This window comes from Cavia porcellus, unplaced genomic scaffold (genome assembly GCF_034190915.1).
Source record: "Cavia porcellus strain 051 isolate PalLab524CR breed Dunkin Hartley unplaced genomic scaffold, mCavPor4.1 scaffold_16, whole genome shotgun sequence".
NCBI classification, from domain to species: Eukaryota; Metazoa; Chordata; class Mammalia; order Rodentia; family Caviidae; genus Cavia; species Cavia porcellus.
Window position 1 is genome coordinate 56,912,015 of NW_026947499.1, and position 17,361 is coordinate 56,929,375.

The following is a 17,361-nucleotide window of genomic DNA, read 5'->3' on the forward strand; positions in this document are numbered from 1 at the left end:
GCTCGGCAGAGTAAGTTCCTGCCTGGCAAGCGTAAGGTCATGAGTTCGATCCCCAATACCAAAAAAAAAAAAAAGACTCAATGTGTGGATATATACTGTATTTTGCTTATCCTCTTATGTAATGGTAGGTATTTTGGCCATTTCTACCTTTTATTTGTAGTCTTTTGAGACAGGGTTTTATTGTGTAGTTCAGGTTGGTGTTGAACTCACTGGGTAGCCCGGACTGACTTTAAACTCAGGTATTCTCATGTCTCAGCTTCCTGAGTGCTGGAATTATAACTGCATTACCACATCTGGCCTTTTATGTTATTGTTAGGGTGTTGTTTGTTTTTTTAATTTGCTTCTGCCTTTTGGCACTTGTGAATAGTGCTGCTATGAACATGGATGCCCAAATATCTATTTAAGTTCCTCCTTTCTGGATTGAACTCAAAACCTTGTGTTTGTCAGGCAGGTGCTTATGCTGTTGAGCTAAATCTCTGGCAGTTTTATTATATGACAATTGTTTTTCTGATTTTTGAGGAACTGTGTAGTAATGCTTTTCTATAGCAGCTATACATTTTCTATTCCCACCAGTAGTGTGCAGAGTTCTAATTTTTTTTTTCTTTTTGAGACAGTGTCTTGGCATGCCGTTCTGACTGGCCTTTTCACTGTAGCCCAAGCTGGTCTTGAACTTGGAATGATGCTCCTGTCTAAACCTCAGAGTTCTAATTTTTCTACATCTTTTTCAGAGTATTTGTTTTTCTTTTTTGTTACGAGCCATAATAATGTGTGTGAAGTTGTATTTTATTGTGGTTGTGATTTCCATTTCTCTAATAATTAATATTTACTCTTTTTATGTGCTCTTTGGCCATTTATTATGTATTCTTTGGGAAAATGTTTATTCAAAACCTTCACTATTATTACTATGATTTTTTTGTTACAGTTTTGAGACAGGGACTTGCTATATAGTTCAGGCTGGTCTTGAACTCACTGTGTAGCCCATGCTGGCCTTGAATTTGAAGTGATCCTCCTACCTTGGCCTCCTGGGTGCTGGGGTTATAGATGTGAGCCAACTTGTCTGTTTAATTTTTTTTTTTTTTTAAACTGGGAAACTTGTTTTTAAAAAGTTGTAATACAAGCTGGGGATTTAGCTCAATGGCATAAGCACCTACCTGCCTTACAAGCGCACAGTCATGAGTTTGATCCCTGGTACCAAAAAAAAATATAGTTGTAATACTTTGTATAATTTGGAAATTAACCTGTTATTAGGCATAGGATTTACAAACATCTCACGCATTTAGTAGGTGAGCTTTTCACCATATTGATGGTATATACTGGTGCTCAGGTTTTTAGATTTAACTGGGCATTGTGATGTATGCTTGTAATCTCAGCACTTGGGAGGCTGAGACAGGAGGATTGGTGGAGAGTTTGAGGCTAACCTAGACTGCACAGTGAGTTTAAGGTCATCCTGGACTACATAGTAAGACCCTGTCTGAAAACACAAACAAAAAAAGTTGTTAGACTTTGATGTTCTGCCTACCAACTTTTCTTTTGTTTTCTATAATTTTAGTGTCATCTGCAAGAAATTATTGCCAGGGCCAGGGATTTTGCTCAGCAACATAAGTGCCTGTAAGCATGAAGTCATGAGTTCAATCCCTGGTACCAAAAAAAAAAAAGTCATTGCCAGATTTCCCCTTGACTCCATCTTTTGTATTTCTTTTGGCAGAGGATAGACATGGGTCGCTTTGACCTTATTGGTCTGGAAGGTCGTGTGTCTCGATATGAGGCTGACACATTTCTGCCCCGGCACCGCCTCTCTCGCCGGGTACTGCTAGAGGTGGCTACTGCACCTGATCCTCCACCCCGGCCCAAGCCAGTCAAAATGAAGGTCAACAGGTACCAAGACTAAGCAGTAAGGGGATGGTTTCCTAGAAAAAGTGGCTACAGCTGACTGAAAGGGATTGGGTGGAAAGGAAAGAGTTGGAGGCTAGCCTAGAATGTTTGTATTGAATGGGGGCTAAATACTGTGGAGGTATTAAGAGAATTAAGCAGAAGACATTCTGGGATGGGCTTCTGTGTTTGTTTCTTATTTTGTTTCCCCTTGCTTAGCTTGGTACCATCTGATTTTCTTAGATATTTTTCCCTCTTGCTTCTTTGGGTCTTATCTCTTTCCTGTTTTTCCTTTTAAATTTCTATCTTTGTACTTCATTTCTCTTCCTTTCTTTTGCTGTCCCTTAATCTCTTCCCTTGTCTACCTACATCCTTGGTTTTTCCTCATAGGATGCTGCAGCCAGTGCCCAAGCAAGAAGGCCGCACGGTGGTGGTTGTGAACAGCCCCCGGACGCCTCTTGGCCCTGTCCCAGTCCGACCCCCTCCAGGCCCTGAGCTGTCAGCCCAGCCCACCCCTGGCCCAACCCCCCCAGTGCTGCAGGCGCCACTGATGGTGTCAGCCTCACCTTCCGGGCCCCCACTTGTTCCTGTATCCCGGCCCCCTGGACCTGTTCTCTTGCCTCCCTTGCAGCCAAACAGTGGTCCTCTCCCCCAGGGTGAGTTGAAAGGGAGCTAACAGTGATGGGAATGTTGTTCAAACTAGGGAGGAAGGTTCAATCTAGGGAGAAAGTACTAACATTTAAGAGTTTGAGGAGCTGGTTGGAGTATTTGATAGGCTGGAGTGGGGAATATGGAGAGTTCTGGGACCAGACTAAGGATTTTATCAGGGTATATCTGACAGGTGTGTGGTTTGTGTCTACAGTGTTGCCATCTTCCCTGGGAGTCCTGAGTGGGACTTCACGGCCTCCTACGCCAACCTTGTCTTTGAAGCCAGCTCCACCTGCCCCAGTTCGATTGAGCCCAGCCCCACCTCCAGGCTCTTCTAGCCTGTTGAAGCCCCTGACAGTGCCACCAGGCTACACCTTCTCCCCTTCTGGTTCCACCAGCACTTCTGGCACCACAGCCTCTGCTCCCACTACAGCAGTGTCAGCTCCAACTCCTGCACCACAGCGCCTGATTCTGTCTCCTGATATGCAAGCTCGCCTGCCTTGTAAGTTCCTGGGATACTGTGGTTCGAGACTTGAGATGGGAGGAAAGCTGAAAAAGGAAAGACGGCATGAGGTTATCCAATTCTAGGGAAATAATATATAAAGTACTTTGCCATAATTGAGTGAAGAGCCCTTGTATAGAATAGTAGGGGAGGTGACTCACAGATTAGTAAATAGTGGATAAATGTAGCAACAGAAAAGCATTTGAGGGATTGGTGATTTAGCTCAGTGATTCAGCGCTTATATAGCATGCACAAGACTTTTGAATTCAATCTCCAGCACTGCAGAAAAAAATAGCTGGGGTAAAAGGGCAGCATAGAGCAAAACAGTGATTAACTTAGTCTGTTAGTGGGTCCTTAGAGAATGTAGCAGATTGCTAAGAGGTAAAGTGGGATTGGATAACCAGCACTTGGATAACCAGCACATCAGAAACTCAAAGTCTATGAGTGGAGGCTTTATATATTGAGACATGGTAAACTGTGGGAGAGGCCAGGAGGAACTGGAGACTTGGGGAGAGTTGTTGCTTTGTAGAAGTCTTGAGAAGTCGTGGAATGGAGTAAGCTGTGTGTACAATAAGGCCTTCTCTATAGCAGGTGAAGTGGTCAGCATCGGGCAGTTGGCCTCACTGGCACAACGTCCAGTGGCTAGTGCTGGGGGAAGCAAACCTCTCACCTTCCAAATCCAGGGCAACAAGCTGACTCTGACTGGTGCCCAGGTGCGCCAGCTTGCTGTGGGGCAGCCCCGCCCGCTGCAAAGTAGGTAAAACCCACCCCCTGTCCTGCCTTTTTCCTGTTCTTTCCTGTCCTCTTGTTTTTGTGATTCTTTTTAGATGTCAGCCTTTATGTTTCTAACTTTTTGTGGGTGAGCCCAAAGGGAAAGGTTGGAAGGGGTCTTTTGATAAAAATAGTGAAAAGTAATTGTAGAGATACTGTTATTTCCTCTCTAGTCTTTCCCTATCTTGCTCTTGCGTCTGACCTCCTCCGGCTGATAGCTGCTTCTCTCTCTTTCTCTTCCCTTAACCCAGGGAATGTGGTGCACCTGGTGTCAGCAGGGGGGCAGCACCACCTCATCAGCCAGCCTGCCCATGTGGCCCTCATCCAGGCCGTGGCCCCGACCCCTGGCCCCACCCCTGTCTCTGTGCTGCCTTCTTCGACCCCCAGCACCACCCCTGCCCCCACTGGCCTCAGCCTTCCGCTTGCTGCTAACCAGGGTGAGGCTCCTGGCCTTCCTATTACTTAGTCTTCCTGGCCTTGGTCTTTCAAGGCGTACCCTGGGCAGTTGTCTGTCCAGTCTGTTGTCACTGGTGGTTTCCATTGTCAGTATCTCCAATATCTGTCTGCCATCCGCTCCTGCTCCTGAACTTCCTCCATCCTTTGGCTCTCTTGTTTTTTTTCTACCTTCCCCTCAATGTAGCTTCCTCTTACAGTGCCACCATCTATGGTGAATAATACAGGCGTGGTGAAGATTGTAGTGAGACAGGCCCCTCGGGATGGACTGACTCCTGTTCCACCTCTGGCACCAGCACCCCGGACCCCAAGCTCTGGGCTTCCAGCTGTGTTGACTCCACGCCCCACGTTAACCCCTGGCCGTCTACCCACATCTACTCTGGGCACTGCACGTTCCCCTATGCCCACGCCCACTCTGGTGAGGCCCCTTCTCAAGCTGGTCCACAGTTCTTCGCCTGAAGTCAGTGGTGAGTCCAGATGGCTGAAGCCAGAGATTGTTGCCAGAATTGGAGATGTGGTATCTGTGAATGTTTCTCAGTCATAATAAATCTGTTTTTCATCACCCTACTGTCTATTTGTGCTGAGCCCCAGAAGTGATACATTGTTGGAATTTTGGAGGAGGCACATTTTATTTTAATTAAAAAAATTTTTTAAGCAGCACGACTTATTTATTTATTTATTTGGTATCAGGGACCAAACTTACAACCTCATGCTTGCCGTGCAGGCACCGTGCTGCTGTGTTTTGCCCCTGGTCCAGAGACAGAAACATTAAGTTTTCCTGTTTTTTGAGTTTTTGACCTTACGTTTTGGAGATGAAGGGCTTTCTGGGAAATAGGGGAAGTTTGGGAGTAAGGTGATGGGTGTGACAGGGTGGTAAAAGGATCAGCATCAGGAAAATAATAGTGAAGCTAACCTATCTTATATCTCCACAGCTTCAGCACCCGGACCTGCTCCCATGACCATCTCTTCTTCGCTCCATGTGCCATCCTCACTCCCTGGGCCATCTCCTCCTCCAATGCCAGTTTCCAACTCCTCTCCCCTTGCTAGTCCTGTGTCCTCTACAGTTTCGGTCCCAGTGTCATCTTCACTCTCCATCTCTGTCCCTGCCACACCTCCAGTTCCAGTCTCAGCTGCACTAACCATCCCCATCTCAGCTTCCTTGCCTGTTTCAGCATCAGGCCCAGCTCTGTTGGCCAGTGTGACTCCAGCACTGGCACCTGTTGTTTCTGCAGCTCCTGGACAACCCTCTTTGGTGCCAGCTGGGGCTTCCCCATCAGCGTCAGCATTGACTTTAGGGTTGGCTACAGCTCCAGCCCTATCCCCGTCTCAGACACCTGGTCACCCTCTATTGTTGGCTCCCACTTCTTCGCATGTTCCAGGGTTGAACTCAGCTGTGGCCCCAGCATGTTCACCTGTCCTGGTGCCAGCATCAGCTTTGGCCAGTCCTTTTCCAGCAGCACCAAATCCAACTCCAGCTCAGGCTTCTATTCTCGCTTCTGCACCATCTGCATCCCAGGCTTTAGCCACCTCGTTGGCTCCCATGGTGGCTCCACAAACAGCAATCTTGAGTCCTTCGGCTCCTCCTTTGGCTCCCCTTCCAGTCCTGGCTCCATCGCCAGGTCCTGCTTCTGTTCTGGCTCCATCACAGACTCCAGTTCCAGTTATGGCTCCATCTGTGACTCCAGGATCCCCTTTAGCCTCATCTTCATTGGTACCAGCTCCAACTCCTGTGTTGGCTACATCATCAACTCAAACTATGGTGTCATGCCCAATTCCATCACCTCTTTCAAGCCTGGCTTCTACACAGACACTGGCCCTAACGCCAGCTTTAGCATCTACTCTTGGTGGCTCATCTCCATCTCATACACATTCTCTGGGAACAGGGAACCCTCAGGGGTCCTTTCCAACTCAGACATTATCATTGACTCCATCGTCATCTCTGGTACCAACTCCAGGCCAGACACTGTCTTTGGCATCAGGAGCGCCACTGGGTCCAACTCAGACACTGTCTCTGGCTCCAGCTCCTTCTCTGGCTCCAGCTTCTCCTATGGGCCCTGCCTCAGCTCACACACTGACTTTGGCTCCAGCATCGTCATCTGCTTCACTCCTGGCCCCAGCTTCAGTGCATACACTGACTTTGAGTCCGGCCCCAGTTCCTCTGCCCACCCTGGGTCCATCTGCACCTCAAACCTTGGCACTGGCACCAGCCTCAACACAGGCCCCAGCTTCCCAGGCATCTTCCCTTGTGGTTTCTGCATCTGGCACTGCTTCCCTGCCTGTCACCATGGTAAACCGGCAGTCCGTTCCTAAGGATGAGCCTGAGACACTGACATTGCGCTCTGGTCCCCCCAGCCCACCCTCCACTGCTACCTCGTTCAGTGGCTCCCGGCCTCGACGCCAGCCCCCACCACCACCACGTTCCCCTTTCTATCTGGTAAGTTTGATTTGCTCAAGGAAACAAGAACAAGGCTTTGGGTCTCAAGTGTTGGGAGAGTGGATGGGACAGAATATCATCACTTTTACAGACTAACTACAGTGGTATCTTGATTCACCAGCACTTTTTTTTTTTTTTTTTTTTTTTGGTGAACAATTTACTACACAGACAAAAGTGTTTGACAAAATTTTTTGTTTGCAAATCTTGCATTGGGTGACCAATACAACCATGGCCATCTCTTCCAGATGAAATCAGTTATGTTCAGGGTGGTCTGGTCATCTGAGTGCAGCATCTTTTCCAGAATCCTGGAATGACTTAGATTTGTGAACTGAGGTATCACAGTATTTGATTGACATTTAAAGTTCTTTGTTTTTCCTGGGGCGTCATGTATAAAATGAGAGTATTAATCTATGCCTTGCCCTTGTCAGAGGGATAATTAAAACCAAATGTGGTATTATTTCCTTGTTTTGGTGCTGTAGATTGAACCTAAGGCCACATGTATACTAAATAAGTTTTTTTTTTTTTTTTTTTGGTCTTTTTCATTTTTATCGGTACCGGGGATCGAACTCATGACTGCCTGCTTGCAAGGCAGGTGCTTATGCCACTGAGCTAAACCCCCAGCCCCAATAAGTATATATTTTAACACTCGAGATTTTTAACCTATTTTTTTGGTCTTGCTAGGGATTAAACTCAGCTTTGTGGATTCTAAGTACATACTGTACCACTCTTACCCTTATCCCTCAAGTAGCTGTTATTTATGTACTGAGGTGTTTTTGGTGCTTTTTTTGTTTGTGTGTGTGTGAGCGTGCGCACCTGTGCACCAGAAATCAGACTCAGGACCTTGTGCTTGTGCCACTGACTATATCTGCAGCTCAAGTGTTGCTTTTTTTTGTTTTTTAGTTTTTTGGAGGCCGGGTCTCATATCTTAACTAGGCTGGCCTTGAACTCCTGAGCAAATGATCCTCCTTCCTTGTCTTCCCTAGTGGCTGGGACCATTGGCATGCTGTACTTTGCCTGTCTCCTCAAATGTGCTTTTGTTTCATTTTATTTCTTTTTCTTTTTTTTTTTGGTACTAGGGATTAAACTCACAGCCTTGCACTTGCCAGGCAGGCACTTGTGCTGCTGAGCTAAACCCCCGACCCCAACTCCTTTTACAAAGGAGTTCAGGCTGTCCTCAAATTCATCTTGTAGCCCAGGCTGGCCTTGGATTTAGTGATCCTTCTGCCTCAGCCTGTGGAGTGCTGGGATTACAGTGCCACCACGCCCAACTATTTGTTTTTTCTTCTTTTTTAGAATAATTCTTTTTTTTTTTTCTTGTCTTTTTCATTTTTATTGGTACCGGGGATCGAACTCACGACTGCCTGCATGCAACGCAGGTACTTATGCCGCTGAGCTAAATCCCCAGCCCCTTTTCTTCTTTTTTTGGTAATGAGAATTGAACTCATGACCTTGAACTTGGTAGGCAGGCACTTAATGTGGCTAAGCTAAATCCCCAGCCCAATGTCTATTTTATTTTTTTGAGACAGGGTCTTGCTGTGTAGTTTAGGCTGGCCTTGAACTTGCATGTGTGTAGCACCACATCTGGTTTAAAAATATCCATCACTGGTGTTAGTGTTAGCTTATATATCGTTGCCTCTTTTTATAGATGACTTAATTAGTCCATTGAACATTGAACTCAGGACTTTTGCAGTGAGCTACACCTCTACCCATTTTATTTTTTTAAATTTTGAATCACAGGTTTGCTGGCATTACAAGTAGTGGGTTACCTTGTCTGGCTATGATGGTTACACAGTTCTTTTTTTTTTTTTTTAACTTTTTATCGGTACCAGGGATCGAATTCGTGACCACCTGCTTGCAAGGCAGGTGCTTATGCCGCTGAGCTAAATCCCCAGCCCCAGGTTACACAGTTCTTGAGGACAGAAGAGTCGTCTTCAGACATAGCAGCAGTTCACTTGCTAGCACCTTCACTATCATGTAATTATTTGAATTTCTAAGGATAGGTATCACCATCAAAATATAATTCCCTGTAGTTCATATGTCTTTAACTTTGATAGTCACTTTTTTTTTTTCTTTTTGAGACAGGGTCTTGCTACGCAGTTCAGACTGGCCTTGGGCTGACAGCAATCCTGAAGCCTCAGGTTCCCAGGTGCTGGTATTACAGGTGCATGCCACCACACCTGGTTAATTTGATAGTTTTTTAGTTTTATTTCTCTTCTGTGTCTCTCTTCTGTCTTTTTCCTCCTTCCCCTGTTCTTTTTTTCTGTTCCCCTCTTCTTCCTCCATTCCTGTCTTTGTGTACTGGAAATTGAACCCAAGGACTTCACACTCCTTGCCGTTTTTTATTTTTAATTTTGAGACAAGGTCTTGCTAAGTTTTTCAGGCTGGCCTTGAACTTTCAGTTTTCCTGTCTCCGCTTCTTGAGTAGCTAGGATTCGAGGCATTTGCCATTGTGCCTTTTAGTATATTCATGGTGTTGTGAAACTATCACCACATTGATTGAGATGGGAGGTTGACAAAAGTAATTCAGCTTGTCTTTGAACTCTTTTTTTTTTTTTTTTTTTTTTGGTATGGAACTTGAACTCAGGACCTTGTGCTTGCCAGGCAGGCACTGGGCCACTGAGCTACATACTCAGCCTTGCCCTTGAAATCAGTGTTGTGGCTCAGGCTGGCCTTGAATTTATGATGATCCTGCCTCCGCTTCCTAAGTTCTGGGATCACAGGTATGGGGCACAATTCCTGGCTACCATAATGAATTTTAGAACTTTTCCATTGCCCTAGAAAGAAACTTTGTCACTACACCACATGACATTCTTATCAGAAATCTGTGGTAAAATCACTTACATCACATTTGGCCAGTATTTGTTATTTATTCTTTTTTTGGGGAGGGGGGTTACTGAGGATCGAACTCAAGACCTTGAGCTTGTCAGGCAGACGTTTATGCTGCTAAGCTAAATCCCTGGCCCTATTTGTTCTTTTAATTATAGCCATCTGTAGTGGGTTTGAAATGGAATCTCATTGTTTAACACCAAGCCTTGCCAATACTGGAAATTGAATCCAGGGATTTGTACATGCTAGCTAGAGAATCACTCTACTAAGTTACATTTTTTTTTTTTTCCTTTGTTGTACTAGGGCTTGTATACATGGCTTTTTGAATGCTAGGCAAGTGGCCTACTATGGAGTTATACTCCCAGTTGTTATTATCATCATGCGTTTATCATTTATTCATTTTTTAAAATTTACAGTACTGAATTTTTAAAACCATAGATGCTCTGCCACAGAGCTTTAGGCTAGACTTGAATTTGGGATTCTCCTGCCTCATCCTCCTCAGTTGCTGGCATTATAGGCATATGCTACTCTGCCTGCTTTTGATGTGCGTTTTCCTGTTAACTAGTACTGTTGCACATCTTTTCATGTAGAGTACCATATGTATATCTTTGAAGTGTATTTTCAAATACTTGTTTTTTAAATGGAGTTTTTTTTTGGGGGGGATGCATCCTGGGACCCTAACTCAGGCAGGACCTTGTGCTTGCCAGATAGGCTTTGCACTGTTGAGCTGTACTCTGGCCCCATAAATGGAGCCTTATTAACTACTGAGTTTTAAGAATTTTCTTGCATACTGTAGTTGCAAGTCTGTTTCAGATATGTAATTTACAAATACTTTATTTTGCTACTGTAGAGACCTGGCTTATATTGATTTTTTTACTCTGCTAAGACACTCTCCTTCCTCACAACACCCTAGGCCAGCAGAGGAAATGGAAGATAACACTAAGATAGGGAGATTTGGGAAGTGGCTTTTTTCATGACAGACTCGTAGGATCTGGTTTTCTTCATTTGTTTATTCTACTAGTGGATATATTTATTGAGAACATACTTTGTCATATGCTGAGCAATTGCAGCAATTAATGTTCATGTTATATTGGGCTAGTGGAAAACACTAAATAATCATGCAGAAGTAAAATGTACAAGCATGCCAAGTGCCCTTTTGTTTCATTTGTTTTTGGCTGTACTGTTGATTGAACCAAAGATTTTTACACTGAGCTATATCACCAGATTTTTAAAATTAATTGATTTATTTTTGATTACTGAGAATTAAATGCTATTTTTTTTTTTTTTTTTTGGTCTTTTTCATTTTTATCGGTACCAGGGATCAAACTCACGACCGCCTGCTTGCAAGGCAGGTGCTTATGCCACTGAGCTAAATCCCCAGCCCCTGTGAGAATTAAACTCAGGACTTTGTGCTTGCTGGGCAGGTGCTGTGCTTCTGAGCTATTTGTCTGGCTCCTCCCCCAGCCTTTTTTTTTTTTTTTTTTTAAACTTTTGAGGTACTAGTCTCATTAAATTGCCCAGCTAGTATTTGAATTTGCCATCTTCCTGCCTCAGCCTCCTGAGTGCTATCATTACAGGTATGTGCTATTGTGCCCAGCTTGTTTTGTTTTGGTAGTGCTGGGGATCAAACCTAGAACAAAACACATGTTAGGTAAGTGTTGTAAAATTGATCAAAGATCCCAGACTGAGGAAGGCTTTGAATAATTGTTTGAACCTACCATAAAATGTTAGATTTCTCGAGATGAAATTTTTTTAAGTGTATGTGCTGCTGAAGTAAGCTCTGGAGTTGTGTCTGTTTTGTTTTGTCTTGTTTTTGATACAGTATGCATTTCAGTCTGGCTTTTGAACTCATTATGTAGCCCCGGCTGCTTCAAGCTTTCATTGATCCTCCTGCCTGGGCCTCACGAGTGCTGCAGTTACTAGCATGTGTCACCATGGCTGGCTTGGAGTTGTCTTACATGCTAAGATTATCAGAAATTGTCCATGCTGTAAACTGTTGGATATACAGATTTTAAATCTTGAATACTCAAGTATTCTGTTTTGGTAGCATACAACGGAAAAATCACTTTTTTTTTTTTTTTTTTTGTATAGAGTTCATTTAATATTGTAAAAGGAACAGTTCTTACTAGAGCATAAAAGTACAAAAATCATGTTTTGGATCTTATGGATCCATCTTTGTTTTTGAGATATCCTCCTTATGTTGTAAGTCTAGCCTGAAGGTTTACTGTGTAATTGAAGTTAGGATCAAATTTATGTTCTTCCTGTCCTAGTCTCCAGAGTGTCATGATGTTTATTTTTATTGATTGATTTTGAAACAGAGTCTTGCTATGTAGTTCAAGCTGGCCTTGAACTCTTTGTAGTCCAGGGGTGGTCTTCGACTCACAGTGATCCTCCTGCCTCAGCCTCCCAAGTGCTAGGATTCCAGGCATACACCACCATGTCTGGCTCATGAATTTTATAGACTGTTAATTTTCATTTGGAAGACTTACCCATTTTTCTATAATGAATTCATGTTTTGATGTGAACTCTTGAAAGTTAATTCTTTTTTGTGTGATGCTCTCTCATCTTTAGGACTCTCTAGAGGAAAAAAGGAAGCGGCAACGGTCTGAACGCCTGGAAAGGATTTTCCAACTTAGTGAGGCTCATGGGGCCCTAGCACCCATGTATGGGACTGAAGTCCTGGATTTCTGTACCCTGCCCCAGCCTGTTGCCAGCCCCATCAGCCCTCATTGTCCTGGCCCCAGCCACCCCACGTTTTGGACTTACACAGAAGCTGCCCAACGGGCTGTACTGTTACCACAGCAGCGACTAGACCAGCTATCAGATATCATTGAGAGGTTGGCAGGCTGAGTGCTAATGGGGAGTGGGTTTTGGGGCTTCATTGGAGGTAGTGCATAGAGCTGGTGAAGATGCTAACTATTGGATGTTTTCAGAGTTCTGTCTTTTATATATCACTTGCCTTTTTCCTTTCACAGGTTCATCTTTGTCATGCCTCCTGTGGAGGCACCTCCCCCATCCCTGCATGCTTGTCACCCTCCTCCGTGGCTGGCCCCGAGGCAGGCAGCCTTCCAGGAGCAATTGGCTTGTGAGCTGTGGCCCCGGGCTCGTCCTTTGCACCGTATCGTGTGTAACATGCGCACCCAGTTCCCTGACCTGAGACTTATCCAGTATGATTGCGGTGAGTTCATTAGGCAGTAAAGAGCCCTTGATTTCTTTTCATTTCATAGTAGCACGACTTCTGTATTAGTCAGTTGTGGCAGCCCATGCATGTAATCCAAGACTCTTGAGAATCTGCAGCAGAAATATTACAAGTTCAGCCCAGCCTGGGCAACTTGGTGCGATCCTGCCTCAATGTTAAAAATAAAATATTCCTGGGATTCATCACCAGTAACATACATAGGGATGTGTGTGCACATGCAAACAAGCACACACACAGACTTATATCAGAAGTGCTGCACATCTAGTCTCTAGGGATTTATCATTAGGTTTTGGTTTTGGTTTTGGTTTTTTGGTCTTTGTGAGATGTCATTATGCAGTTCAGGCTGACTTTGACCTCGTTTTGTAGCTCAGGCTGATCTTCAGTTTGCAAGGATCCTCCTGCCTCAGCCTCCAAAGTGCTGGGATTATATGTGTGAGCTACCATGCCTGCCTGTTCACTGCTTTTTTTGTGTGTTTAGATTGTCCTTACAGGCAAAATGAATCATGTAGGCCTTTGATGGATCCATTTTCTTTCTTTTAATTATTTTGGTACTGGGGATTGAACCCATGGCCTTTACAGGCTGGGCTTGAACTTGTGGTCATCCTTCCTCAGCCTTCCAGGGTGCTGATATTGCAGGTATGTGCCAGTATACCTGGCTATGAGAAGGATTCTTGGCATTTGTGAGTTTGACTTTCATGAAAGTTGAAAGTATATACTACTAATTCATTCAGTGATTGGTGTGTGAACATGTCATATTTTATTAATTATTTATGACACTATAGTAAGCACAGCTTAAAGGTTTTAAATTTATAGGTGTAAAAGTATATGGTAGTATGAGACAGTAAAAGTAAATTTTGGTTTGAAGAATGGGAAAAACCCTTGTTTAGTTTTTCTGGTTTTTTTTTTTTTTTTGGAACTGGGAATCAAACTTAGGACCTTGCACTTGCCAGGTGGCCATTTGCCACTAAGCTACATCCCCAACCAGGACCCTTGTATTGAATAGAATGTTTTTAGCTGATTCTGGCTTAAACTACCCCAAGAATATCTATTGTTCAGTAAATGAGACTAGTATATGGCTGGTTCAATAGTTTGGTATCTTAGGACTCTCTAGAGACCTTCTAATCTTTTGCCTGTCATCTGTAGCTTTTAGCTTTTTAGTTCCTTGCTTATTTCTTCATAGTGTTAAGATGACTTCCATAGAGAGCATACCGGTCATATAAGTAGGAGTTTAGGTATTGAGATAAAAGCTGCATGTGATAGTATTCACCTGTTATTCCAGCACTTGGGAGGCTGACAGGATTATTGTGAGTTCAAGGCCAGCCTGAGCTACATAGTGAGACCCTGGGGATTTAGCTCAGTGGTATAAGTGCCTGCCCACCTGGCAGGTGTGAAGTTGTGAGTTCAATGCCTGGTTTAAAATATATATATGTATATGTGTGTGTATTTAAATATTTTATTTTTTATTTTAATTTTTTTTAAAGCGTTCTCTTCCCTTCCCACCCTGAAAGTCCTTGCAATTGACTGTGCTTCTAAACGTATTAGACAAGCTGAGCTACAGGCCCATCCCTAGGAGAGTCACTGACAAATGGGGGTGGCAAAGGGAAACTATGCTTTATTTAGGCTAGTCATGATTTATTTTGTGGGCTTGGATTTGGACTTGCCCGTGCTGGGAGGTAGGGTCTTTTTCAGGTGTCAATGTTAGGTGGGGTCTGTTAACCAAACATGGTGGTTGGACATTTGTTGCCATTGCTGCTGCTGTTATAATTTTTTGTAGTAGGAGATTGAACCTAGGGGTATTCCACCACTTTGCAATATCTTTAGCATCACCTCACCTCTCAATTTTTGAGACAGTCTTGCTGTGTAGTTCAGACTGGCCTTGAACTCACTGTGTAGCCTTAGGCTGGCTTTGAACTGGTGCCAGTCCTCCTGCCTCAGTGTCCCGAGTGCTAGGATTATACCACCATGCAGCACTATGCCTGGCTTTTCTTTCTTTTTTTTTATTTTACAGGGTCTCAAAAAAAAACCGACAGGGTGTCATTGTATAATTCAGGCTGGTTTTAAACTCAGTATAGAGCCCCAAATGGCCTTGAATTTATTGTGATACTCCTATTTCAATCTCCCAAGTGCTAGGATCAGAGGTGTGTACTACCTCACCTAGCTTACTTCATTTTGTTTTCTTTTTTGGTTTTTTTTTGAGACAGTGTCTTAATGTGTAGTTCGAGTTGGCCTTTGTTCATTTATGTAGCCAAGCTGGCCTCAGATTTGTAGTGATCCTTGTACCTCAGCTTCCCTAGTGGTGAGATCATAGGTGTGCACCACCTTTGGCTCACTTTATTTGGATTTCACGTGTGACCCATGTTGGCCTTGAAGTTGGAGTCCTCCCATGTTCTCTTCCAAAGTAGCTGATACAGGTACTCCTGTAGATACTTGTGTAATAACTTATTGGCGGCGGGGGGGGGGGGGTTTTGAAAAGATCCTAGAGAGTGATGATGGACCTTTTAAAGCTTTCAGTGATACAAACAACACTCTACAACATGCACACCATAGGTTTGCAACCATTGTCTTAAAATATAAGAAAACCAGAATTTTAATTCATGTGTCTTCAATAACTATTTTAGTAACAATTGTTTTTCTGTTTTTGAAACCATCCAGAGTAGATGAATTTAAAGTCTTTGTTAAATGTGTTCAAACTAGGCTGGGAGTTATAGCTAAGTGGTAAAGTACTTGCATAACATTTGCAGAATCTAGGTTTAATTCCCAATATGAAAAAAAAAAGGCCTAGCATGTCTGCCTATAGTCACAGCTACTTGTGAAGCTAAGACAGGAAAATTACTTGAGCCCAGGAGTTCAAGATCAGCCTGGGCAACGTGGAGAGACTCCACCTAAAAAAAAAAGTGTTCAAACTTAATTACTAGAAATGTTGTAAGAGGCCTGGGCATTTAGCTCAATGGCATAAGTGCCTGCCTGTCAGGTACAAGGTTGTGAGTTCAGTTCTTAGTATCAAAAAAAAAAAAAAAAATGTTGTAAGAATTACTTCTGTGTTTGATGAGAGGTGAACTAGATAACCACCTGAAAAAATGCATGACCATAGATTTGTTGGTATCTATCATATGGCTGTTCTGATGTTTTTTTTTTTTCTTTTTTTGGTACCAGGGATCGAAGTCATGACTGCGCGCTTGCAAGGCAGGCGCCTATGCTGCTGAGCTAAATCCCCGTTGGCTGTTCTGATTTTGACTTGTATGACCCCTATAGTACTCTTTTTTTTTTTTTTTTTAAAACTGTAGCACTCTTAAATCATTGAGGGTTCCCCTGCCTTCCCCGCCAGTGGTCTATCAGTATCTTTCCATATACTTATACAACTTTAGATTCCAGGCAGGAGCACTGAACTTTAAGGGATGGAAATGTGTAGCGTTAAGTTTTTTTGATTCTCCGGCTTAAAGTTTGATTACCTTTCAACTACAGCCTTTCAGTGCTAAGTATTCTTTTGTTTTGTTTTTGTCTTTTTCATTTTTATCAGTACCAAGGATTGAACTCACGACCGCCTGCTTGCAAGACAGGTGTTTATGCCGCTAAGCTAAATCCCCAGCCCCACTAATATTCTTCATAGTCCACATTGTAACTCCCTACACCTCTTAATATGTCTTCAGGAAAGTTGCAGACTTTGGCAGTGCTGTTACGGCAGCTCAAGGCAGAAGGCCACCGGGTGCTTATCTTTACCCAGATGACTCGAATGCTGGATGTATTGGAGCAGTTTCTTACCTACCATGGCCACCTCTACTTACGTCTGGATGGATCTACTAGAGTTGAACAGAGACAGGTAACCCAGGTTGGGGCCCTTTAGAGGTTCACCTCAGCTTTTGTCTCCTTTTCTCAATTCTTGAACTTTCAGATTAGGCCCCCTTTAAGCCTTGGACATTTTGGGGGATATGTCTCCCAATACAATTTTTTTTCTCTTTCCCTCTAGGCCTTGATGGAACGATTCAATGCAGACAAACGCATATTCTGCTTCATCCTTTCAACTCGAAGTGGGGGTGTGGGTGTGAACCTGACAGGAGCAGACACTGTTGTTTTTTATGACAGCGATTGGAATCCTACGATGGATGCTCAGGCCCAGGATCGCTGTCACCGAATTGGCCAGACTCGAGATGTCCACATCTATAGGTATTGTACACCCTTCACCTTCCATCTACCTTTTTTCTTCTTTGACAAGGTCTCACTTTGCAGACTGAATTTGAGTTCACTGTGTAGACCAGGCTGACCTGAAACTTGCAGAGACCCTGCTCAGCCACCTATATGTTAGGATTACAAGCATGTGCCATCTTTCCCAGTTTACATCACCTTATATGACAGGATTTCCTTGATAATATATTGACTGTTTCCACCTGTCTTGGCTTCTGTCACCTAGGCTTATCAGTGAACGAACTGTGGAGGAGAACATCCTAAAAAAGGCAAATCAGAAGAGAATGTTGGGAGACATGGCCATTGAGGGAGGCAACTTCACCACAGCCTATTTTAAACAGGTACAGAATAAGATCTTGTTGCTTATAAAAGAGTACTTCTTTCACCTTCACAGACCTGACCCCTGCTTCAGTGGTACCTCTGAAACTTTTGAGAAGCTATCCACCTAGCATTCTACTGGGTGATACCTTCTTTGTGTTC

General features: G+C 43.7%; 1 protein-coding gene across 3 annotated transcripts in view; it reads left to right on the forward strand.

Annotated features, from left to right (window-relative positions):
* Positions 1-17,361, forward strand: part of Srcap (Snf2 related CREBBP activator protein) — a 46,307-nt gene that overhangs the window by 23,344 nt on the left and 5,602 nt on the right. For 2 of the 3 annotated variants that reach the window (XM_063226836.1, XM_063226837.1), the window contains exons 19-30: positions 1,706-1,875; positions 2,260-2,525; positions 2,732-3,019; positions 3,608-3,772; positions 4,042-4,227; positions 4,444-4,710; positions 5,176-6,677; positions 12,075-12,340; positions 12,479-12,681; positions 16,350-16,519; positions 16,667-16,863; positions 17,108-17,222. In XM_063226836.1, coding sequence (XP_063082906.1) covers positions 1,706-1,875; positions 2,260-2,525; positions 2,732-3,019; positions 3,608-3,772; positions 4,042-4,227; positions 4,444-4,710; positions 5,176-6,677; positions 12,075-12,340; positions 12,479-12,681; positions 16,350-16,519; positions 16,667-16,863; positions 17,108-17,222 — 3,795 coding nt within the window. The remainder of the gene's footprint in view (positions 1-1,705; positions 1,876-2,259; positions 2,526-2,731; positions 3,020-3,607; positions 3,773-4,041; positions 4,228-4,443; positions 4,711-5,175; positions 6,678-12,074; positions 12,341-12,478; positions 12,682-16,349; positions 16,520-16,666; positions 16,864-17,107; positions 17,223-17,361) is intronic. The other variant, XM_063226838.1, reaches the window with a different exon arrangement.